The sequence below is a fragment of the Equus przewalskii genome, chromosome 19 (assembly GCF_037783145.1).
Source record: "Equus przewalskii isolate Varuska chromosome 19, EquPr2, whole genome shotgun sequence".
In the NCBI taxonomy this organism is placed as follows: domain Eukaryota; kingdom Metazoa; phylum Chordata; class Mammalia; order Perissodactyla; family Equidae; genus Equus; species Equus przewalskii.
This window is the reverse complement of record NC_091849.1, coordinates 48,028,575-48,055,554: the sequence shown is the minus strand read 5'-3', so window position 1 is coordinate 48,055,554 and position 26,980 is coordinate 48,028,575. Positions and strand designations below refer to the sequence as shown.

Here is a 26,980-nt window from a genome sequence, read left to right as displayed (position 1 = left end):
CTGAAAATGATTCCGCTGGTCTCCTACTTGCTGCAAATATACTTTGTGAGACAACTTACTTCTGCTGGAGAGTCTGATTTAACTTGCCAGGAGGGAACTCACTTTGGTTTTGGTAACATCACCACTTTACATATACTCATAATTGCTAATATTTATGGGACACATCACGTGTAAGATGCTGTTACAAAATGTTTTCCATACATTAAATTTATTTAATCCTCACAACACTAGGTATTGTTTTTATCCTTATTCTACAGGTAAGGAAACTGAGAACTGGATTAACACCAAGACAGGCAAAAGTTAGTGACTTAGCAAATAAATACATCCAGGTAGTGAAAGAGAGAAAATAGAACCTTGTTTTTTCTTTTCCTAAAACAGAGACTCACAGAATTTGGAAGTGGGAGCTTTTTAATTTATTTAGTCTGCCCTCTCATTTTTCAGATGAGATAGCTGAGACATGGAGAAGATAAATGCCTTCACTATTGTAGGGGAGGAAGACATTCCCTCTACCCACTCTAGGTCCTTCTGGCCAGACAACGAATTAAATTCACATGAGACAGAATAAAGGAGAAAATTAAATAAAGCTTTATAACATGTATACATGGGAGAAACTCAGTAAAACTGAGCAACTTGCCAAAATGGCAGAGGTTCTCAGCTTAAATACCATCTTCAGCTACAAAGGAGGATGTTGGGAGATGCGGGGGAGGGGGGGTCAGTTATAGGAGATTACCAGAAAAGTACAATAAAACGAGAGTAAGGTTATTATGCAGATTTAAGTTCTTGCCTTCTTCATCGTTAAGAGTTTTTAGAGATAAGGTCAGCCCACTTCTTCCTGGTAGAAGGAGATGCCTTTACAGATGGAGATTTCTCTTACAAATGTAAATGTCTCTTACAAAGGGTAACTTCTACTTTTCAGTATTTCTCTCATGTCTGCAGTTTTTAAAAGTAACCAGCCCAAGATAACCCTCATGCCAAAGGGATCTATCTTGAGATGGCCAATTCCAATTCCCCACACTATTCTTCACATCACCTTTATAATATCCAGTAACTATAATAATGCAAATATTGTCCCGTAGAAGGTAGATGTTGTTTAGATATGTTGACCAAAATAATCCATAACCAATCTATAAATGAAAATTTTGGAGAGTTTATTCTGAGCTGAAATCTGAGGACCATGGCCCAGGGCCTCTCTTCCCAAATGAAGAAAGGGCACCAAAGAAGTGAGGTATACAGAATGGTTATATACCCCCATACAGGACGTTTCACATATGATTGAAATGTCCCTCCCACAATAGTCACAAGATTGCCCTGTCGGCACAGCGCTTGATGGACACAGCAGGTAGTGGGTCTGCTCTCTTGGAGGGTGTAGCAGGAGGCAAGTCTATTGTCTTGAGCTGGTGGTCACAGGTGAGCGCAGCAATCAGTTTCTAGCCTAAGGAAAGATGCTTAGTCCTTAAAGAAATGCCAACATTGGGAGCAGGAGGGAAGTTGCACCTTTATCTCAAGGGCCTTTGTTCTTGCCATAGGGAATATCTAAAGCAGATATACAATGCATGCTCAAGGGCCACGGTCAGGCCCTTTTGGAAAGACAAGGTCAGGCCGAATTAGGTTTACACAAAATGGCTTCCTCATATACCCCAATATATCCTATTACTTGCCATTTTTATTTGTCAGATATCACACAGAGATTCTGTCCCAGTGGCAGTGCCCTGACCCCTAGTTGCTGAGGGTGTTGGCTACTAAGTGCCCACAACTGCCCCGCTTCTCAAGAGAATTGCCTGTGGTTGTTGGGACCTTGCCAGGGAAGTTTCATCATCTCACCACAGCTAATGACTGACTGATTCACAGGTTAGAAAAGGCTGTCTAGAGCTCTGCCCCTGTTGACCGGGAAAAGGCTGGACTACCTGAGATTGCATCTTTTCTTAGCTCTTTGCCCTTCCCAGGCTTAGTTCACTCCATCCCTTACAGCTTTTTCCTGAAAGGCACTTCCTCAGTAAACCACAGGCAGTCTAATCTGTGTCTCAGGTTCTGTTTCTAGAGAACCTGACCTAAGATAAATATATGTATATATGTATGTGTATACATAAATGGCTTATACACAAGGAAAGAACACATAAATAATATACAGATATTTTATTCACATAGTTAGATATGTGAGTGATAAGAAGGAATTGGAGAACATGTGGTGTATATATATACACAATGGAATATTGTTCAGTCATTAGAAAGGAGAATGTCCTGCCATTTGTGAAAACATGGATGGGCCTTGAGCACTTATGCTAAGTGAAATAAGACAGACGAAGAAAGACAAGTACTGTATGTCATCACTTATATGTGGAATCTAAAACAGCAAAACTTGCAAAAACAGAGAGCAAAATGGTAGTTACCAATGGATGGAGGTTCGGGGGATATGACAGATGATGTTTAAGGGTACAAACTTGCAATGAGTGGTAAATATGTCCTAGAGATCTAATGCACAGTATAGTGAATAGAGACAATAACATTGTATTGTAATCATCAAACTTGCTAAGAGACTAGAACTTAACTATTCCAACCACTAAAAAGAAAGGATAATTACATAATGGGATAGAGGTGCTAGTTATCAGTACAATGGCCATCATATTACAAGACATAAATGTATCAAATTAACATGTAAACCTTAAATTTACACCTCATTACATGTCAAATATATTTTAATAAGAAAAAAAAAGGAACTGGAGGCTTACCTGTAGGGATTGGAGAAAGGGGAGAACACCACAAAAAATTCAAACTGCCCTTTTCCTGGAAATTAATGTCATAAAATTAAATTATTATATTAAAGAATAATTTTTAAAAATTCATTTATAAACATGCTGTTTATGTATGAAGCCAAGGTTAAATCAATGCTAATTCTAAAATGTACCTAATGCGGGGCTGGCCCCGTGGCTGAGTGGTTAAGTTCGCGCGCTCCGCTGCAGGCTGCCCAGTGTTTCGTTGGTTCGAATCCTGGGCGCGGACATGGCACTGCTCATCAGACCACGCTGAGGCAGCGTCCCACATGCCACAACTAGAAGAACCCACAACGAAGAATATACAACTATGTACCGGGGGGCTTTGGGGAGAAAAAGGAAATAATAAAATCTTTAAAAATAAATAAATAAATAAATAAAAAAATAAAATGTACCTAATGCCCCACAATTTCTTGATGAGGATACAGAGGACCAGAGATGATCAACATTTTACTAAGGTCACCCTGACAGTCTCTAATAGAACTGGGCCTGATGCTCAAACTTCTGATTAAAGTACACTGATTCTTTCCTATGACATCTAAAAGGAGAAAAAGATCTTGTAAATACTACTGCATTACCAATTCACTCAAACAAAATGTATTTATGGAAACATTTTATGTGCTTAGCAAACACCAGGCTTTGGAGAAGATAATAATAAAAATGTTAATTCCGTTTATTGAAACTCGTATGTCTTATTTTTAGCATTTTATTTACAATAAACTTTTCAATCAACAAAGCGAACCTACGATATGGAAAGCCACATTTTACAGAAGAGAAAACTGAAACTTGGAGAGGATTTCCCAGATCTGACAGTTCTCAAAGACTGGACTCCTAACCAGTAGGTACTGGGTACCTGGGAAGTAAAAGTCATAGAATACTGGGCCACGAGAGGTCAGCTATAAAGCAAGGATCCTATTTACCTTTGAATAACTACTTAGTTCTGGGTGGTCAGTATAGAAATGCCAAAAAGGTGGCATCTGGTTGGTACTGTGTCTAAGAAGAGAGAGATTCTAGTTAGGGAAGGAAGGAAGCTTTCCTTTATTTATTCATGTTGTAGCCAATCTGGCTAGAGTGTGCTGGTTAAAACCCAAGAATAGAAGATTAATTTCAAGGAGTAAGAAGAGCAACATTGCCTAAACAGGATGTAGTGATTAAAAGTAAAGGTCACCAAGATACTCAATTACAAGTTCCATTAGAGTAGTTGGAATTGATTAAAATATGTACACAGGAGGAAACTATTTTCTCTTTTAACATAAAATTTGGATAGACAAATAAGAATAAGCTAGAAGATACTTACTGATATAATTGGGAAGGATGGGTCATGAAGAACCAACAAAGACCACGGTAGACGTAAATTCAGAAAAAGACAAACTTATCATGAGAAGTGAGGGAGCAAAGGTGGTTGGAAACAACCATTTTGGAAGATTAAGGTCAATCTGTCAGTCCACTATGCGTCTGGTATTTTGCGAGCCAAAGGAGACACATATCTTTTATATTTGTTTAACTTAATAATAGTGGTGTTGATATTGACAAACAAAATACCTTATCTATCATGGTGCACACAATGATCATTTAATCATCACTATGAATATAAAGTTAGAAGAAATCTATTAAATGTCAACAATGAGTCAAAAAAATTCTTTCCCTTTTTATACCATTTTACATATAATTCTTATGGTACTTTCTCATAGAACCACCTTTACCTTAGTAAGTCAAACAATCTCTCATAAAATTCAAGTGCAACCCCATAGCTTACAAATGTTAGGGGCAGGTTCATCCAGACACAAATGAAAAGAAGCCATGATATGGGAGGAAACTAACACTTTAGAAATTGTTACTACATGGCAGGCAACTTACACATATTATCTCATTTTATCACAGTTCAATAAAATAATATTATTCCCATTTATAGATGTAAAAACTTATGGACAGAAAAAATAATTTCCCAATATACATTGGTACAGAAATTTAACCCATGTCCTTCAGACCACAAATTCCCAGCTCTTAACAATATTCTACGTCATTAAGTAGAAAGGAGGATGGGCCCTGAGTGGTTCTGGATCTGATCTTGCCCATGAAACACATTTTCTCACAGCAAAATGATTGCATAGATGGAGATTCCAAGGTGATTTTCTCAAGGTGGCTGATTCAGCTTATTGAGAGCTCCCACGTCACATCTACATGGGGTAAATTACATTTTAGGAATTAACCAGAGACATGGTAGCCGAATGGTTAGCAGTTTTTTTATTTTATGGTAAAATCCATCTTGAGTTCTAAACTCTGTTATAATGAACATTTAGAAGAATATCCAATTATTTAACTTATTGATTAACTATAATTAAATGATATATCTATCGAGCAGGCACTGGTCTGTTCTAGTAGATTTTTTGCCACATAACTCAATAATGGTAGAATACACATGAAAATGGATACTGTTGAATTATGCATCACGTTGTACAATCACTATGCCTACATGAATACCCAGAAATGCCCACCAGTGTTATGTATGTGCTGCTTATGATTTATTAATTTATACTCCCTCATTTATAAAAACTCAGTATTTGAAATCATTACATTTTAGAGGTAGAAAGAATCTGAAATCATTAGTCCAAGCCTCTTCATTATCAAGACGTGGAAACGAGTCTGGAATGATTAAATAAAGCTTTCCATAGATGAACAGAATCAAATGATGATCACTGAGGAGAATCACAAGATACTGCCAAAACTGCAGTTAGACAACCCGCAATGAAATTTGAGACTATTGGTATGACAAATCCTGTTTCAGACCTGTTGACTTAGGCTTACTTGCACAACCAGAATTTGCCAAAACAGGAAATAGGTGTAATGTATATATACCTCTCTAACCTTCTCTCTCTCCACCTTTCTTCTTCCTACAAGTAAAGCAGATGCTTCACCTTGCTCTGAGAACCAACTGTAAGTGATAGCTCCTTTATTTTACCATGAACATTTCATTATGCTAATCTATTTATGCTATGTCAGTGGTAAAATGATATGTAGTAAATGAATCTATGATTTTCAAAACTCTGTTAATAACTTTTTTGAGAGTAATAATCTTACGTTATTAGACTCTTTTTAAGCTAATAAAGTAATATATAACTCTATTATTCCAAAAGCACTTTTATTGAATTTAATATTTAAATGAATAAGTTTACCTTTCATTCTAACATAAGAAATATAATTAATTCCAATGTCTGTGACTTTTAGAAACAATTATACTAGAGCTTCCTTTAACAGAAAAATGGAAAACTGTAGTTATATGTGTGTGCATACTTCTATATTGGTAACTTTAATATTCACAAATGTGGATATGTGTTAATACAGACATTATTAAAATAAGGACAGGAAGTTATTGCTAATAGGTTTAAATCCATCAAAACAAAATTATAGCACTGACCTTGAGATAAAAAATATTCTATTAAAGATTATCAACATAAGATACAATTCCCCGCATGAAACGTACTCAAATCAAAAAGAAAAAAAAGACTTTGAAAATGTTTCCAACCAAAAGTCAATCTACTCAGGCAGCTACATGCATATAAATAATTTAAGCATAATATACTGTGTATATTTTATATAAGGAAGCATTTCCACATAGAACTTCTACATTTTTAGCAATAAGAAGTGATTATGGATAAAAAAGATATTAAGAGACAGCAGAACTATCTAATGACAACATATAAAGAGTTATTTACCTCGTAGAGGGACGATTTTACTTTCAAAGTATTTTATTAATGCTTTTCTCCTCTATGGCTGAATGCCATTCAGGGAACTTAGGCAGAACTTACAATATTGCCAGAGATCAAGCGTTGCCTCTTCTGCTAGTTAAAACCAAAACCAACGTCTGCCTGTATGACTAACCAACCCCCTGGAGGGGAATCAAAGGAAATTAAACTGATGATGCGTTTCAAGCTTAGAGGGGCTACTCTATGATGATTCATTGTAAGGTCAATGGGACCCCTGCACTGAGCTCAGATTTCTAAGAGGAGGAGGTAAATTGAAAGGAAGAATGCCAGAACTCTCCAGTAATGTTTAAATCAGATGCTTCCAAGAATTCCAATGACATTGTTTAGCAAACTCAAGTAAAAGGAAGGTAACTCATGCCTGGAAAGCAAAAAAAAAAATGCTTTTTGGGAACCGTCAAGGCAGCTATTATATTTAGATATCTTTACAGATTTCCTACGTCACGAAGTCTAGAAGTTTTGTGAACTTCGTATAGTGCTTTCTGTCTCAGAGACAAGTGGTGAGATGAAAGGGATCAGAATCCAGATTAAATATTACATTTACAGGTTGAAAATATTGCATCAGATACTTTTCTGGTCTGTGATTGGTATATAAATGTGTCTATACCTATAATGCACACTTTACACACATGTGTGGTAATACTGTTAACAGCAGCTTTTCTGGTCTGTATAATCATGTAAAGCATGTCCATCCCCTTCTTTCAGGATCGAGCGCTGTGAGGCCAAACTGTCTGGCCTTATCCCTAGTTCTTCTGCTGGTTTCTGGAATTTCATTACTAAATTGCTGATGTTGGGACTGCTCGTCTATAAACTGGAGTATCGAGCAACATCATTTACTACCTAGATTATTAGGAGTTTTAAATGAGCCCATAAAGAGTGACACAGTGCTTCCCACAAAACACAAGATCACCATAGAAAGGTATTATGTGTGGCTCACTTAGGGCAAAGATACATGGCCCTGAAAAGCTGCATATAAATCATTTTTTCTCTCTTTATAAATTTAATCCTTCTACATTCATCACTATAGGTAAAGCTTAAAACGAATATGGTTTTAGAGGGCCAGGCCTGTGGCTGAGTGGTTGGGTTCACACACTCTGCTTCGGTGGCCCAGGGTTTTGCCGGTTTGGATCCTGAGTTCAGACCTAGCACCACTCAGCAAACCATGCTGAGGCTGCGTCCCACATAGCACAACCAGAAGGACCTGCAACTAGAATATACAGCAATGTACTGGGGGACTTTGGGGAGAAGAAGAAAATAATAATAATAAAATTTAAAAAACTGAAAAAAACAATATGGTTTTATTTTTCTCCATGTAATGAGCTACATTTTCTAATACCATATACTAGATAATCTGTTCTTCCTCTGATGCTTTTTTTATGCTACCTTGTTTGGTCTGTCTCTTAAATTTTCTATTTACCTCCATTGGTCCATTCGTCTCTTCCTACAATAATATCAAATTTTTGTCAAAGTTTGAAGTCTATTTTAATAACTAATATGAAAAGATACTGAAATTAATTCTTCTTATAAAACAGTTACGTAGTTATTTGTGGGTCAATTAGAATTTTTATTGGAATTATAAAGAATTTTTATATTAGTTTAATTAGGATTGGTATCTTTATTATACTAACACATACCATTTGAGATCATGAAAATCTCTCAATCTATGAGATCTTCTTTTATGTCCTTTACTAGAGTTTTAAAGTTTTCCCCAAAAAGGAACTTTTTATTCTTTGTTATTTCATAGATACTTTATAGTTTCTGTTACTATTATGAGTGGTATCCTTTTTTTTAATCTTGTTTTCCAGTTGAGTGTTGCTGGTAATGGCAATGGTATTTTTTGTAGGTTGATATTGCATCTAGAAAACTTGTTGATTATGTTGTATTCTCTAGATAGATGATCAAATCATTTGAAAATCATAACAATATCACCTCTTCCCTTACAAGACTTGCAAATATTTATTTTTCCTTTATTGCTTTGGTCAGGACATCCCAAATAAGATGTTGAACATTACCACTGACATTAGTCCTTCTTTTTCTGTCCTCAATATTAAATGGAATACACCTAGAGTTTCTCCAATAACTATAATATTTTCTATAAATATTTAGCAATAGTGCCATGACCAAATTAATGAATTCCTCTGTTCTCTTTTTTTTGGCTCTAAGTAGAGATTGAATTTAATAACATTTTTTTGCCACATGATTTTTTTATTCCATTAACGTGGCGAATTAGACCAAAGAATTTTGTAATTTTGAATTATCCTTGCAGTCCTGATATAAACTTTACTTGATCATATTTTAAATGTATTTTTGAAGTTGGTGAATTAATATTTTGTTAGGATTTTTGCATTTCATTTATGAAACGGGCATCTATATTATTTACTATTATCCTTATCTGTTTTAGGAATCAATTCCAGAATCACTTCCATTCGCTTCCACTCCTCAGGTTACGCTTTAGGAAGAAACAGCATTGAGAGGAAGTAGTCACACTAATTTATACTCACATAAACTTGGGGGGCCAAGGAGGAAGAGAGGTATGACTATAACAGCAACATAGAGTGGTCCATATGTCTTTTTTTTTTTTTTAAAGATTGGCACCTGAGCTAACATCTGTTGCCAATCTTTTCTTTTTCTTCTTCTTCTTCTTCCCAAAGCCCCCTAGTACATAGTTGTATATTCTAGTTATAGGTCCTTCTGGTTGTGCTATGTGGGACACTGCCTCAGCATGGCTTGATGAGCAGTGCTAGGTCCGTGCCCAGGATCAAACCAGCAAAACCCCGGGCCGCGAAAGTGGATCACATGAGTTTAACCACTCAGCCATGGGCTGTCCCCCCACATGTCTTTATTTCATTAATTCTTCACATCTGATGAAGGTTTTTATGGTTCCATGAGGCTATCTTGCTAACATATGGCACAGGGACAGGTGACTCATTCTGTTGCTGTAGAATTTTGCCGTAAAGGGGAAGTAATAATTATCTTGAAGCAAGAGTAGGAACTAAAGAGCTTGTTCTGTTGCTATAGAATTTTGCAATAAAGGGGAAGAAAGGATTATCTTGAGGCAAGAGCAGGAACTAAAAGGCATTACCATCACTACACCATCAGGCCAGGCACGGCCCCAGGATGCAACACCTTCCTCCACCTCACACTCACACACACACACATACACACACACTCATCCATATACACATACAAGGAGTCACGAGAAACTAATTCTCCTTAGATTTTTTATCTATTTGATACTTTTTGGAAGCCATGTTTCCCTTTTGCTTCTATCATTCCTTCAGTGTTCCTGTGGGGCAATCATAAGAAGCCTACCTATTTTGATGTCCTGACTGGAACAGAACTTAAAAGCTTACTTTTCAAATGGACTCTTTTATGAATTCTTCTCTTAGGAACTAAGCAAATTCTCCCTAGTCTATGATTTGAAAATCCCTATTTCCACAAATCGGACTTTTAAGGAAAGGTATGCCAGTCTAACTTTTGTACGTTTATGTTTTTTATCAGTTAATAGGCAGTGATGTTACGTCATTAGAGAAAATAACTTATTTTCTTTTTGAAATGAGTGTTTTAAACTTAGTAGTGGTCCTAATATCAATGTGAAGAAGGAGGAATATGTTACAGTTTAATTGTGTCATATACATTTATGCTTCAAAAAGACACAATTTGCTCTGCTGCCTGTAATTAGCAGTAAACCACCAACACTTGGAATTACAAATCTTTGAAATCCCTGGATTTGGCTTTTCTCTAGTCCCATTTAGGAGAAATTACTAATCTGTTTGTAAAAGGAATATTACTCCTGGCAGAGCAGAAAATCATATAAAAGGAGAGACTGGGTGACTTGCACATAGCAAAATAACTTTTTTTTTTTTTTTTTGGTGAGGAAGATTGGCCCTGAGCTAACATTTGTTGCCAATCTTCCTCTTTATTGTATGTGGGATGCCACCACAACATGGCTTGCTGAGTAGTGTTTAGGTCTGCACCTGGGATCTGAACAAGAGAACCCTGGGCCGCCAAAGCAGAGCCCAGGAACTTAACCACTATGCCAATGGGCTGGCCCCCAAAATAACTCTTTCAAGACAGATAATTTAAAAGGAATCTAAAGTTTGTTCCTAAGGAAACAGCAGAGGAAATGTATGACTACACACATTTAGAAATTGTCTGCATGCATGTAGAAGACCAGGAAGAGGCGGTTATTTTTCCTAATGCTTTCTGTGTGACTCTGCCAAATGAACGTGCAAATAAACTCTATCCTAGCAGCACCTGCTATTTAGGGCGGCCCCTGGGGAAGAGGGGTGGGGTGGAGCTAAGTGCTTTGGTCTTACAGCTAATTGATCTTTATCATATTTACCTCATCTGAAATATTTAATTCAAGAGTCCTGGGCTATGTTAGGCCCTTCCCCATTCTTCTCCAAAAGCCTCAGAATGAGTCAGGGAAAAGAAGATAAAAATTTATTCTCCACTTTTGCACACATGGGAAAGTCCAAGAAACTCACACTCTGGTACTTAAATGATGGGCTCCCCTAATAATATGCCAAGACTCTGAGGGTGGGTGGGAATCACATCCTGTTCACTTAATCAGGTTCAGCTTTATCTAGCATGCTGTCCTGAACAGAATGTGTGAAACTTGATGAATGTTTGTTAAAGGAAAGGGCAGTACCTGATTGCCAATGACTTGCAAAAAAAGAAGGATCTGTCTTTCTCTTTTGCTCTCAAACTCTCCAGGAGGCCCACTTGAGGCCATTGCCAGAGGGATGTATGTGCCCAAGATGCTAGCCTAAGAGGGAATCTTCTGGAGACTTTGAAAGCTCCACCAAGAAGCAAGTACAGAGTGAACCATCTTTAGCCATTAGGCATTTAAAAGAGTATGAAGATGATAGTCTGCCTTTTCCCAACTCACAATCTAGTTATGGAAAGAAGTCAAACGTACATGAAGCAATGAGAGAAATAAGTTCCTGCACATAAATCACAAAAATTGAACATAATCAAAGTGTACTGCGTGGGTTTTAAATACTCCTATCCAGGGACAAGATGAGTGTTTCTGGAGTTAGCCTATGAGTTTCTAGGGAGAGACAGACTCAGAAATGTTCTCGAAGCATGTGGCTAGAATCCAGGTTTGAGGATTAACATGATCAAAGGCATCAAGGGCATATGATCAAAGGATAATGAAGGTATAGATAGCGATCCTATTTGACTAGACTTACGGAAAAAAGATTAATGAATGAAGTCACTAGTTGGGCTCCCCAGGTGAGCCAACAAAATCTGAGACATAGGAAGTTTACTGAGGAAAGCACTTGGGAAAAATTTCCTACGAAGGGAGGGGAAAGGAACGAGATTAGGCCAAGGTAGAAATCAAGCTGGGATGCAGTCTCATTGGAGGCTTCAGTCGGTCAACTACTTCAGAGTAGTTCTGAAGCTGGGCTGATTTGTCAAAGTTGCCCCTAGTTGGAGCAAAGAGGTCAGCCTTTATAGTCCATCTCTGACAGACAGAGGATGAGGGTGCCCTGGGAAGGGAGCATGATCTTGGGCCCAGCAGCTGTCTTCAGAACAGCCAATCCCTGAAGGCCCTGAGAGCTGAGAGATTTCTGGCAACAATCCCCGCTGAGGCAGCAAGCAACTCAAATGATAATAAAAATAGTAATGCCAATGCCAGGACTTGTACGTGTATGGTGATTTTTTATGTTTTCAAATTGCTTTAATATTACTTATCTCCTCAAACCTCATAAAAATCCTATGAGGTGACCCTATGTCACAATATTCTAACTTGACAAATGAAGATTTTTCAATTTCATATTGCTAGTTAAAGAAGAGCTGGATAAAAGAGCACCAGCGACAACAACAACAAAAACCCAGGCTTCTGAACAGTCACAGGGCTCTCTTTCCTTTCCCATAATACCAGGTGCCAAAGTTTAGGTTTGCTCAATCTGGGTCCAGGTAGTCGAGAAATAAAAACGGCTCTTTTTGACACTAAATTTATGTATTTGCTTTATACAGAAATACATTCATTTTTCTTTCTATGCTTTTTCTTTTCTGTCTTCAAATGTTCATTCTGCTCCCCCATCTCTTCCTCTTTTCCACCTAAAAACTACAATATAAATGTAGGGGAGGAAGACATTTCCTCTACCTTCTCTGGGTTCTTCTGGCCAGAGAACGAATTAAATTCACATGAGACAGAATAACAGGAGAAAATTAAACAAAGCTTTATAACATGTATACATGCGAGAGGCTCAGGCAAGCTGAGCAACTCGCCACAATGGCTGAAGCCCCCACCTTAAATATCATATCCAGCTAAAGACAAAGGATGACGTTGGGGGTGGGGGGAGTCAGTTACAGGAGGTTACCAGAAACAGGAATAAGATTATTATAAAGATTTAAGTCCTTGCATTCTGTATTGATAGGAGTTTCTAGAGATAAGGTCATCCCCCTCTTCTTCCTGGTACAGAAAGGGAGGCACCTTTACAGATGGAGATTTCCTTTACAATGTAAATGTCTCCTAACAAAGGGCAAGCAAGTTCTACTTTTCAGTTGCTTTCCTGTGTGCAAGGTAATCAGCCCCAAATAATCATCATGCCAAAGAGACATATCTTGGGGTGGCCAATTCCAGGCCTCCACATAAACAAAATCAACCTTTTCCTATTCCTGTGAAATTTCAATGGCATAGAAGAGCTTAAATTTCCAGAACACTGTAGAAACATCTGTATAATTTGTATTCCTTATAGAACCCTTATAGCAATATGCTACAATTTTGTGGTTCCTGTTCAATTCCCTCTCTTCCCATTCTAGTTATTAAACGGACAAACACACTTCATTAACACGCCAACACAGTTCTCCAGTATTTCAACAAAGTTACATAAAGTTTGTCATAATAGGGTATGTTTTCAATTCAAGATGGATATCCTGAGAAAATATTGGGCTCTTTTAGTCTTAGGAGTTTTATTTTATATTTGAAAGAAAACAGAAAAGGATTGACTTAATCGTTAATACTGTGTTAATTTTTTTTCTAATTTTATCAAACATGTTCAGTAATCTACCAGATATTTATTAGCTGCAAAAAGATTTATAGTAACAAACAACTACTTTCGTCAAGGCAGAAATTCATGAAGAGCTTTCTTTCTTACCCAGGACCCCATGCCCCCAAAAAGTATAATACAGTTATTGGGGAATAGATATTGAGATTAAAAGAAATCTTAGACCTGTCCCAGTTACATACTAACCAGCAGTGAGACTGTCAGAAGGTCACTTAATATCTCTGTGCCTCCATTCTTCTCTTACGAGGACATCATAATGCCTAAACTATTGGCTACACCAGGTTGCAAAAAAGCAACACAGATGATAGGTTCGATAAAGTAAGAGGCACTTTTCCAAGAGTTAATAATGTCTTTGCAATAAAAGTCTTTCCTTTTTCTAATTACTGCAATTGCGATAATGTAGACTCATTATAGAAAATGCAGAAAAGAATGTCTTACCACATGAAGATAAACTCATTCTCTTGTGTTTCTGTCTAATCTCGCATGTTCCTTGCCTGGTTTTCTGTCTGATCATTAATTTTGTGGGAGAAGAGGATGAGGTTCTGTTTCTGTTACTGTCCTCCAGGAGAATCATAACGTATGCATTCCCGGATCTCCCTCCGCATCAAAGTCACTATGCAATATATCAATACCACTATGCAATAAAATTTCTTCCATTACTTCAGCTTAAAATTGGCCCAAAATACCTATGTCACAGAGTTTTTGTCATCTATCCATGAGAAAAACAAAACTGTATTAAGATACGGATGCTGGATAATAGTCAGAGGTAACGTGCTATCACAGTGCCTTGTTCTCACACACGCACCTCAAGGCAGAACCGTAGCTCCAGAAGATTTCCAATCACTACATGTATGGACCTTGGAACTCACTCAGAAATAACCTCACCCTCAAATATTAAACAGGAGAATGTGTATGAATCTGCTTGGGCTAACATAACAAAATATCACAGACTGGGCAGCTTAAAAAACAGAAATTTATTTTCTCACAGTTCTGGAGGTTAGAAATCTGAGACCAATGGGCCAGTATGGTCAGTTTCTGATGAGACTTCTCTTCCTGGCTTGCAGACAGCCACCTCCTCACCGTGTTCTCCCATGGCCTCTGTATGCTTGGAGGAGAGAGAGAGAGAGAGAGAGTACCCTCTGGTGTCTCTTCTTATTTAAACACTAATCCTGTTGGATCAGGGCCCCTCCTTATGACTCCATTTCACCTTAACTACTTCCTTAGAGGTCCAAATACAAATGCAGCCATACTAGGGGTTAGGGCTACAACATGTGAATTTCAGGAGAGCACAAACATTCATCCATAACAGAAGGCAAAAGATCTCCCATATACTACTTGGTGTTTTGGGTTTTTTTACTTAACTTTGAAGCATAAGCATTTTCCTTGTTATAAAACCATCATAAACATAATTTTATGCCTGATATACTATAACAAGAGGGTTTACTCTAATTTACAGTCAGGCATCACTTAGCAATGGGGATATGTCCTGAGAAATGCATCCTCAGGCAATTTCGTCATTATGCAAACATCATAGAGTGTATTTACACAAACCTAGATGATATAGCCTACTACATACCTAGGCCGTAAGATATTAACCTTATGGGACCACCATCGTACATGCAGTCCGTTGTTGATGAAATTTCATTATGTGGCGCATGACTGTATTTAGACATTTTATCTCCCTGTTATTGAGCATGTAATTGATTATGTTTTTACCTTTATAAATATTAATGTGATGAAAAATTTATGCCTAAAGTTTTTCCAGTATACATTATTATTTCCTCAGGATTCCAAGAATTTGAATTAGTGAGGCAAAGGATGTGAAAATATTGAGGGTACTAATACAGATTTAGTCAGCAACCCTTCAAAAGTGGGAAATCTACCTTCTGTTTTTACACCCAGAATTTGGAATTTGAGGCATTGTAATAAAGAGAAAAGTTTGATGTGAATGAATGAAGACACTGGTTGCAGGGGGAGAGAAGAGGAGAATGGTTGAAAGGACTAAAGAAAAGCACTTGCTTCTTAGTAGATTTACCTAGAGTTCTAGGAATAGCAAGTATATGAGCCAGAGTCCTGGCAGGAAAGAAGTGGCACATGCTAACTGGTCATTTGAAGAAATACTAGTAAGGGGATATTTATAAAGGATTAAGCAGAGTTAAGGAAATCAGCAAGGACTAATGCAGTAGTACCCCAGTAATAGTAACAGTTGGGAGCTATTACTACTCCTGAATGGGCAACGTAGGAAGAAACCATTCCTGGAACCTAAAGAGAGTAGCTATGTGGACAAGACTGTGGGACTAGAGTGGAACTGGGTAGTATATCCTTAACATTTATAGGTGTACTTCAAGGGCCTCGGTCAAGTACTTCTGTTCATTCCTTATTGTCCCCATTGGAGCCTTGTTTCTGAGGCTGAATCTATTATCATTCTACTGGCACCAGGTGGCAAGTCTTCTCTCATCATGTTGCTGATAAATTTGGGATAACTGAGATCAATACATTGTTTTGTTTTGTTTTTTCCCTTTGCTCCTCAGAAGTTCATGCACTAAACATTCCAACGCAGGTCTCTATTCCTTTTGTCTTCCCAGCAATGGCATTATTACCAGTGTTGCTGTTTCTGGCTGCCGTGTTGCTTCCATTCTTTCCTGCAAGTGGACAGGTATGGTTGAGGTTGCAAATCCTTTCAGAGCAATCCAAGCAACCTTGAGGGATAGGATAGGAGCTTCTACGAGGAAGAGACTAGATCAATTTTTGAAAGTAAAGGGGCTAGACTGTCCGGTACATTACAAAGTACTCACCAGTTGCTCAAGGTCCTCAACATAATTAAGTCTAAGGCTGTGGAGAGTAACATGGTAGCTCTCAGTCACATGAGGGTATTGAACACGTGAGGGAAATATGGATAGCCTGAATTGAAGTCTGCATAAATATAATACATAGAAAACTTCAAAGACAGTAAAAAAAAGGGACGGAAAATATTTCATTAGTAATTTTAATACTGATTGCATGATGCAAACAAAATATTTTTAATATATTAATTAAATAAAATACATTATAAATATCAAATTAATCTGTTTTTTTCTTGTATAAAGTGATCACCAAAAAACTAAAATTACATGTAATGCTTTGATTATATTTCAGTTGACAGCACTGGTCTATGGTTTCAAAAACTAATGAAACTCTTTCTGTCTCAAGATCTTTCCTGATTTTTTTAAATTTAATTTACTCACATGTGATCCCCTCAGAATATTAATAATATGTTTGTATAATCTCAAATTAGCAAAACTTCCTCACATACATCATCACATCAAATTTTCAGTTACTGTGTGAGAATAATTATACCTTTTTTAAATTAAAAAGAGAAGTCTTACTAAAAATATTAAGCACTGGGATTTTTTTCACAGTCTTACAATTAGTACATGTAAGATAAATTGCTTTACTTATTGCTAATATGCTGTGTCATTTTCATAACCCCAAGAACAGGATCAATCTTCCTCTTCAATGACTGGTGGGCAGGTGCCCATGTAAGGTGCTGTCTCCTGATCAGAAAACCTCTGGATGCGAAGAGCTTTGGTCATTGCTGCCTGTTCCCACACTCTTCTTTCACTCTGGGCGTATAGGAAGAGCTAGCACACCTCGGACCAGAGAATTCTGAAAACTGTGTCAAACCTCATTTGGCATTCGGAAATACAGTCATTATGTTAGCATAATCAAATTTCAGTCTGAAGACATTTATTCACCACCTAGCACTTCATTCAAGTGGTTTGCTATCTTCCCAATTTCTTTCCTAAAGATTTCCTTTCACGGCCTTTTGTAATTCCCTATTATCTCTCTGGTCCATCTCCGAGTCTTTGTTTACACAATTATTTAAAAAGGAGATATCATTTGGTCTTTGGCACCACTAAATGTTTGTTGATCAGATGCTTTACATACTCTCTGCCCAGAAGGTTTTCTGTACTTTCTTAAGATGACCAGAAAACACTATTCACCCTTCAAAACCCCAATCCAGACCATCTTTTGTGAAGCCTTTCCTAAGCTCAGCCAAGGGGAATGAACCCCTCCTTCCCCTGTGTCCGGTAGATCCCGCCTATCGTTTCAGTTATGTGGTGGTGGAACTAGTTAGTCATTTTGCCCATCTGGTATAAACTCTCCAAGGAGAGATAGATACCATATTTGATCCATTTCATTCTCAACGCTTTTTATATTTCCTGACACCTAAGAAAAGCTTAATTGATATTCATTTTTAAAAAAACCAACAAGGGCATGTTTTCTTTAGTAGAATTTTTATCTACAAAGCAAGATGGGGTAAGGGGTAGAAAATAATTAGTTCTTTCTCAAGGACCAAATTTTGATATTCTTTGAAATGAAACTACTTCACTTTAGGCAGGTTTTTGGAAGTCAATAGGACATATCCAATGTTTTTTACGCTTTGATGTAATTGCAGACATTGACCACTACTGCTATTTCACGAGTGCATCCTTTCTAACTTAGGAATCAATAGCTGAGAATGTGCTGAATCTGTGGGCACAATGGCGTTCACTATTGGCCCATCTCCTTTGGAACACACAAACAGGCAGGAGAAATGGGCACATAGGTAAATAGTGACAATAATATGCGGTCAGACCTGTGTTCACAGTATTCAGAGAGCTCTGAGGGAACTCAGTATGAGGAGAGGAGAAAATAACTTACCCAAAGGTATCAGGGAAAATCAACACAGGGCCTATCTGTTTAAATTTACACTTCATACTCTTGCTCATGTTCATATAACATCACACTCTTGTGTAAATTTAGGTCTTCAAATTGTGTAAGCCTTATGGAACAATTCACACATTATTCTATGCCCAGGCTTAGACTTTCTGCACATACATACACAAAGGTACACCAAAAATATCAGCACCCAACTGAATCCCTTATCAGTTACATTTCTATTACTAAAAGGAACACAGTCAGCAACAGTCCATTAATTGGATGGCTTTACTTCCTCCAAATTACCTTGGAGATTTGTTTAATATTATAAAATTGTTTTTTGAGCAACCCTATAAAATCTGCTACGTAGTAGGTAGACTCATTTACTACAGTACTGAACGCACTTGGACTGGGCTTAAATGTTCTTTCTCTAAACACAGGTGCTACGTCAGGTCAAAGTTCTTGTTACATTCTAGAATGAGTCCCCTGCCCCTACCTTTACCACTGCCTTGCTGCAGCCCGATCGAGTGTGAATGAGGATGGTTCCTATCTTGTACCTTTGTCATTATGTTAGCACTCATATGTCTAGAAAAATCACCTTAAGATGTCTCTTAACACGAGAAATTGGTATCCGTGGCCTCAGAGGTGTTTTTAATAGTCATGCCATGAATTACATCCTCACTCTCAAAATGTAATACAATTTCGTTCCTATTTAAAAATGATAGCTTTGGCTCAGATTTATTGGCAATGCTTAAAAATTAATATTGGGTTGAACTGAACACTTTTTAAAATAATCATTGTTCTCTTGAATGTAACTTATTCACTCATCTATGCAATCTTCCAAACTTTAAAAACATTCTAATTTGACTTTCCTTTAGGATCCAGGTTTTGCTGCTTTGTCAATCACCAAAAGCGAAGTCCAAAAAGAGATTGTAAATAAACACAATGACCTAAGGAGAACAGTCTCTCCACTTGCCAGTAACATGCTAAAGATGGTAAGAGGCAGTAACATAAAGAAAGTGGCTTGAACCAGCTGTGATAACAGCAGGCACCTAGTAAATAACATCTCTTAAGAACTTTGTCGCTTGGGAAGTTCTGTCTCTGTTCTATTTCATATGAGCTATGTTATGGGCAAGGAAGAAATTCTGTTTTTAATTCCACATACTATTCTTGCTTATAAATTGTATTTCCTCCTATCATTATATGTTCTAAGCACTAGAATAGTAAAATCTGTCAGAAACTACTCCCTCTCATGCCCATTTCAGACTTCCCCATCTTTGTGAAGGGAATTTCTCTTCTCAGAAAAAAAAAAGGCATGCAACTTGAATACAATTTCAGGGTGTCCATGGAGCTCCTGAACCCCTTCCATGAACCCTGAGTTAAGATCCTGGCCCTGAGGTTAGTATGTACCTTCTGACCTTGATAAATGGACTTTCAGACACTTTCACCAGGACTTTTCTGTTTATTTTGATCCAAAACAATTTTCCAATAAGTTCTCTGGGCTGTGTGCAGCTCTTCTTTCCAGCCCCTCTCTGTACAGTCATACTTACAATATCATCCTCCTCCTCCTCATTATTAATGTCCCCTCCACCTGGGCTCCACCCTATATGCTAGATATTTTCCAGGAGGCATCTTAGTAGGGGAAATCCAAGTTTTGTTGACTTTAAGCTTAAAGGAACTCTCTTAAAGGAAGAGAGCACAAAAATATCTTACCATTGGAAGTTTTACAAAAAGAAATGGCCAAACATATTCTGAGGTTCCCTACCACAACCTGGGGAAGGGCCTATGCAAGCGAGGGGCCCAAAGCTTCAGCTTCACTAACTCCATGGGGCAGGGCAGAAATTCTTAATTTCACTTTATAATGGTTAAATGACTTGTTCAGTTTACAGGGCAATTTAAGTTGCGGAGGCAGAATGAAAACCAAATCTTTGGACATCCAATGAGAGGCTGTTAAGTTTTTCTGCTCACTCTCTCTCTTAATCTAGGATCAAGAAGACCTTTCCCTATAGGATCAATGCCACTTGTGGTAAATAATAACCCACTTTGCCAGGCCCAGTACTAAAGGCCACATGTCTCCCAAATGTATTCAGTAAAAAAAAGGAACTGGGAATGAAGTATGCCTGCTCATTATTATAGGAAAAATAACCTCAAAACCTCCATGTGTTTGTCAATAATTAGGACAGGACCATTACTAAAAATCTTTAGATGTGCCTACTCTGCTATCATAAATAGATCCTTAACTACCGTAGATTTTTCAGTTACTTAGGGCAGAGATTCAATCTATATTTCTTTGTGGAGCAGAAAAAGGCACATCAAAAAATATATCTTTGATTATGATGATAATCAGAAGATGCATGTACAGAAATTCTTTAATGATGTAAGTCAACCTAGCAACCTCATTACAAAGCTTATGCTCCTTCATGGTTTGAGTCAAATGCATATCTTTTTTCCCCCTCCTTGATTTTTTAGCAATGGGACAGCAAGACAGCAACAAATGCCCAAAACTGGGCCAACAAGTGCCTTCTCCAACACAGTAAAGCAGAAGATCGCGCAGTCGGTATGTAAATTCATAAATATTTGTTGAGTAAATGAACAATTAAAATAATGAGAAGGCATTTTTTGATGTTTCATTAAGAAATATTTGAGAATAAATGTCACTTCTAATGCTGCCTTTTTCAAGTGAAAGTACCTCTGTGTGAGCAGTAACTCTGAGAAGCACCACCCTGTGCTTATTGAGTGTTTTGCATTTTATAAAAACTGTCTCACACAGTATCACACTTGTACCTCTACACCATCTCAAGAGTAAAGCAGGTCATATATCATCTCTTTTCTATTTTAAAGACTAGAAAACTATCAGGGGAAAACCGTTTGGTAATTAGCGTCATATATAGGAAATTTAAACTTAGAATTTCTGACTCCTTAGCCAGTGTTCTTTTCATGTTATGCAGCCTGTTTGTGTTTTGAAAACTATTGTTTTTTTTATTTATTAAATATGTTGAATTTTGTCAAATTTTCTGAATTTTACTCAAAAATATTTAACATTAGCATCTATTTTTACTATTTTCTTTTTAATTTTTGATGACAATAAGTTTTTGGTATGTCCTAGGTACCTACAATGCATGCAATACTATATTAGACCTAAAAATAACCTATAAGACATGATCTCTAGATCAAGGAACATAAAAACAATGAGATAAAATATCATATATATGAATTATTAGATAAAATTTTTACAGGCACACTTCAGAGATATTGTGAGTTCAGTTCCAGACCACTGCAATAAAGTGAATATCACAATAAAGGAAGTCATGCAACTTTTTTGGTTTCCCAGTGCATGTAAAAGTTATTTTACACAATACTGTAGTCTCTTGTGTACAATAGTATTATGTCTAAAATACAATGTACATACCTTAATTAAAAGTACTTTATTGCTAAAAACTGCTAACCATCATCTAAGCCTTTAGCAAGTCAATCTTTTTGCTAGTGGAGGGCTTTACCTGGATGTTGATGGCTGCTGACTGATCAGGGTGGTGAAGATTGGGGTGGCTGTGGCAATTTCTTAAAATAAGACAACGATGAAGTTTGCTGCATCGACTGACTCTTCCTTTCATGCATGATTTCTCTGTAGCATGCAATGCTGTTTGATGGCATTTTACCCACAGCAGAATTTCTTTCAAAATTTGAGTCAATCCTCTCAAACCCACCACTGTTTTATCAATGAAGTTTATATAATATTCTAAATCCTTTGTTGTCATTTCAACAATCTTCACAACAGCTTCACCAGGAGTAGATTCCATCTCAAGAAACCACTTTCTTTGCTCATCCATAAAAAGCAACTCCTCATCTTTTCAAGTTTTATCATGAGAGTGCAGCAATTCAGTCACATTTTCAGGCTCCACTTCTAATTCCAGTCCTCTTGCTATTTCCACCACATCTGCAGTTACTTCCACTGAAGTCTTGAACCCTTCAAAGTCACCTATGAGGGTTGGAATCAACTTCTTCCAAACTCTTGTTAACGTTGATATTTTTATTTCTTCCCATGAATCACAAATGTTCTTAACAGCATCTAGAATGGTGAACCCTTTCAAGAATGTTTTCAGTTGACTTTACCCAGATCTATCAGAGCAACAGCTATCTATGGCAGCTATAGCCTTATGAAATATATTTTTTGAATAATAAGACTTGAAAGTCAAAATTACTTCTTGATCCAGAGGCTGCAGAATGGATATTGTGTTAGTAGCCATGAAAACTATATTCATCTCATTGTACATCTTCATCAGAGCTCTTGGGTGATGAGGTGCATTGTCAATATTGTCAAACAGCAATATTTTTAAAGGAATCTTTTTTTCTGAGCAGTAGGTCTCAACATGGGCTTAAAAGATTCAGTAAAGCATGTTGTAAACAGATGTGCTGTCATACAGGCTTTGTTATTCCATTTATAGAGCACAGGCAGAGTAGATTCAGAATAATTCTTAAGGGCCCTAGGATTTTCAGAATGGTAAATGAGCCTTGGTTTCAACTGAAAGTCACCAGCTGGATTAGCCCCTAATAAGAGAGACAGCCTGTCCTTTGAAGCTTTGAAGCCAGGCATTGACTTTTCCTCTCTAGCTATGAAAATCTTAGGTGGCATCTTCTTCTAATATAAGGACATTTTGTCTACACAGAAAATCTGCTGTTTAATGTAGGCACCCTCATTAATTATCTTAGGTAGCTCTTGTGGAGAACTTGCTGCAGTTTCTCCATCAGCACCTGCTGCTTCACCCTGCACTTTTATGTTATGGAGATGGCTTCTTTCCTTCAACCTCTTCAACCAGCCTCTGCTAGCTTCAAGCTTTTCTTCTACAGCTCCCTCACTTCTGTCAGCCTTCATAGAATTGAGGAGAGTAAGGGCCTTGCTCTGGATTAGGCTTTGGCTTAAGGGAATGTTGTGGCTGGTTTGATCTTCTATCCAGACCATTAAAACTTTCTCTGAATCAGCAATAAGGTTGTTTTGCTTTCTTATCATTCATGTGACGGCTGGAGTAGCACTTTTAATTTCCTTCAAGACCTCTTCCTTTGCATTCACAACTTGACTTACTGGCATAAGAGGCCTAGCTTTCAGCTTATCTCATCTTTTGACATGCCTTCCTCAGTAAGGTTAATCATTTCTAGCTTCTGATTTAAAGAGAGAGACATGTGACTATTCCTTTCACTTGAACATTTAGAGGCCATTGTAGGGTTACTAACTGGCCTAATTTCAATATTGTGTCTCAGGGAAAAGGGAGGCCCAAAGAGAGGTAAAGAGATGGGGGAACAGCTGGTTGGTGGAGCAGTCAGAACACACACAACTTTTATCAGCTAAGTTTGCCATCTTATATGGGCATGGTTTGTGGTTCCCCAAAACAATTACAATAGTAACATCAACGATCACAGATCACCATAACAAATATAACAATGATGAAAATTCTGAAATATTGTGAGAATTGCTAAACATGACACAGAGACACTAAGTGAGCAAACGCTGTTGGAAAAATGGTGCCGATAGACTTGATGCAAGGTTGCCACAAACCTTCAATTTGTAAAAAATGCAATATCTGCAAAGCACAATAAAAGGAAGTGCAATAAAACAAGGTATGCCTATCCTTAGATTATTAAAAATGATGTAGATATAGGCAAGCCCAATTTGAAAGCAGTAAATAACTCATCTGTTTTGAGGTAGGGCTGCCATTGTTATTTGTATTTTTGATACTATAATTTAATTAAATTATGAACAGGGATGACTATACTCAGTAGAAGATTGAAACAAATGGTCTTGAAGATCCCAGTCTACTGCTACAATCTTAGCTTCGTTTCTTCCCCTGTTAAAGGAGCTATCCAAGAGTAGTTTACACTCCCTTTAAGTAGCATGTAGATAATACATTTCAAGTCATCTAAATATAAATATCAATTTCAAGGCTTGAAAAATATATTGAAATGTTTCTGGGCTGCAAGGCACTTCTTTCCTAATTCTTTGAGGAGGAGGAGAATTTGGCCTGTGACGTTCTGATTTGCTGATTAAGGGGAGATCCATAAAACTGAAAATCTTGTCCCTCCTAGTGTCATGTGCTTCATGCTTGGGGCTCTTAACAACTGAGTATAAGATTTTTTTCAAAATCCACAGCAAATAACAATCTTAAACATCTATTGAGGTTCCCATATAAGAAAAATTTCTAGTGAGTGTGGGTGAGAGTAGGAGAAAAATCATGAGTTGATATTTGCCTTCAGCTGGCTTATAATACAAAGCTGAGAACACATGAGGCATACACTCATGAAGAATTTAATGTGTAAATGAATGAATCTAGGGAGAGTAGATATTAAAGAAAGAGGACTTCATCTACTTGAAATTTCACATGTTGAGTCCAGCTTCATGTGTTAGGCATATCTGACTTCTTTTCAGCATATATAATATACATACACACACACACACACACACACACATTAGTCATTGCATGCTTTAGTATTGCTTTCACCGTGAATGATCTGTTTCTTCTTAGGTACAATGAAATGTGGTGAGAATCTCTTTATGTCGAGTATACCTAATTCCTGGTCAGATGCAATCCAAAATTGGCATGATGAGGTCCATGATTTTAAATACGGTGTGGGGCCAAAGACTCCCAATGCAGTAGTTGGACATTATACCCAGGTAAGGGGAACAAATGAAAAACCCTCTGCTGTATATGCCCTAAAAAGAAAGCTTCTACAAATTTTGACTGATTCCAGTGTTGAATTTGGCAGAAGATCTCAAGTGAGTAAGGAATGGTCTTGGTATTTTGTGGGTATTTCAGCTGTGAGCTGTTATTTGTCAAAAGCACGCAGGCTCTTGGTAGGGAAACATACTCTGTATTTTTCTAATAGTCTAAATAGATAAAGTAGTGACTTTACATGGAAACACAATGTTTTAAAAGATTTTTACTTTGATTCAACAATTTAACTAGATATATCCATAAGCTATATGGAAACAAAATACATCAGTAACATTCTTTTCAGTTTTGTATTTCCTCCAATTTGTTTTTTGATATATCCTTCTTCCCTAATGTACTCTTGTGTCTTCACTTACGGATTTGCAGGTTGTTTGGTACTCATCTTACCGTGTTGGATGTGGAATAGCCTATTGTCCCAAACAAGGAACTCTAAAATACTACTATGTTTGCCAATATTGTCCTGCGTAAGTATATACTTTCGAATTTGCTGTCTATAATGCCACCTGCAATTTAATATTTTTAAATTATAATAAACAAATGAGACTAAAAAAGCGTATTTCAATAAAGTGGGGGATAAAGCTTTACAAAGATTTTCTAAATTTAAGACACAATCAACTTCTCAGAAAGAAGACTGACTTCTCAGTTTCAACTACAATATTCTGAAGTTCTCTTTCTTCATGTCTAAAATGATTTGTCTTCCCTCTCAATTGCCTCTCCAAGGCTCAGGGTTGCTCCATGAGCATGTGTAGAGTGTAGTTCTCTGGAATTGGTTTTGTGGTTATGATTAAGTTCACACACTAGAAAGTGAAAGCTTGATGGTTTGGCCAGGGATGAAGGTGAGGTAGCAAATGGGATGATATTTTACTGATTCCAGACTTTTGTACTCGAATGTTCCTACTCCTGCCTATCTAAAAATGCCTACATTACACCATTAAGAATTGATTAAATCTTGGGCCTCAAAGGCTTTTCAAGAGACTCATATATTTCAAATTGTCAAGAAAAGGTAATATCTTAAATCTTTGTTTCTCAGAATTTAACATAAAATGCTCTGAAGGAACCACCCATTAAGATCTTGATTTATAGCAAGAAATCTACCCCTTCCTTAAGCAATATGTTTGAATTACGCACAGAAAATCCTATGAATCTATTGAAGATATATTCACAATATATCTGTTAGTTTTAATTTATTTTTAATATTTGAAATTCCTTCCACTGGAGAGAGAGTGTCACCCCAAACCAAGCTTCCTACGTGATTTATTTTGAGGTAGGGATCCAGTTTGAGAAATGTGACCTTCAGAGTCATTTTCCTGTAGGTGCCTATTAGGGTTTAGTAGAAAGAATTGAAGGATCCGAGGAGAAAGCATCCAAACTCACTGCCTGGCTGTGAGTAGGCACATCTGGAGCCAGGCATCTGAAGTGAGAGCTGGAGCGAATAATGAGGGAAAGAAGGAATGAGAGAACTTCCAGAACACTTTTATATATATTTCACGGTTTTCCAAGGGCTCCCACACATCCAGCCATGTTCTGTGCAGGGAGACTGAGATAGAAATGCATTGCCTTGGGATCTTGGCGCACTTGACACTATTGAGATTTGGACTCCCATATATTTTCAAATGAACAAAATGCCAATAAGATAATGATCATCAGTGAGTTACAAGTTAGTCACTCCAAGGTGATTACAACCTAGATATTGGTATTTATTGAAATGTTTTTTAATTAACATTTTTCTTTTGTTAAATAGAAAAACTTCTTACACACTACCTCTAGAAACTCACAAACCTTCCCCAGCTCTCCCTGCCCCCACCACACATCACTAACTACTTAAATATCACTAACCCCATCTAGAGGTCAAAAATATGTATACTGGAGCTTTATCGTCCCAGGTTCATATTAGAGAAATTACGGTATTTCATCATCTTTAAAATATAAAATGGTGTTGCAACGTAATCTTTTCCATACAGCAACCCCTTGCCCCTAGGAGCTTCTCCTGTCTTTCTAGGGGGTATGTGCTACCCCTAGCCAGCTAGGGG

At 37.2% G+C, this 26,980-nt stretch overlaps 1 protein-coding gene across 2 annotated transcripts in view; it reads left to right on the top strand.

The window, feature by feature from the left end:
• LOC103563016 (cysteine-rich secretory protein 3) overlaps nucleotides 1-26,980 on the top strand; it is a 44,221-nt gene that overhangs the window by 14,253 nt on the left and 2,988 nt on the right. The window contains exons 1-6 of one of the 2 annotated variants that reach the window (XM_008538210.2): nucleotides 5,547-5,702; nucleotides 16,137-16,207; nucleotides 19,110-19,226; nucleotides 20,701-20,788; nucleotides 24,744-24,892; nucleotides 25,317-25,414. In XM_008538210.2, coding sequence (XP_008536432.2) covers nucleotides 5,675-5,702; nucleotides 16,137-16,207; nucleotides 19,110-19,226; nucleotides 20,701-20,788; nucleotides 24,744-24,892; nucleotides 25,317-25,414 — 551 coding nt within the window. In that variant the 5' untranslated portion in view covers nucleotides 5,547-5,674. Of the gene's footprint in view, nucleotides 1-5,546; nucleotides 5,703-16,136; nucleotides 16,208-19,109; nucleotides 19,227-20,700; nucleotides 20,789-24,743; nucleotides 24,893-25,316; nucleotides 25,415-26,980 lie in introns of those variants that run through there. The other variant, XM_008538211.2, reaches the window with a different exon arrangement.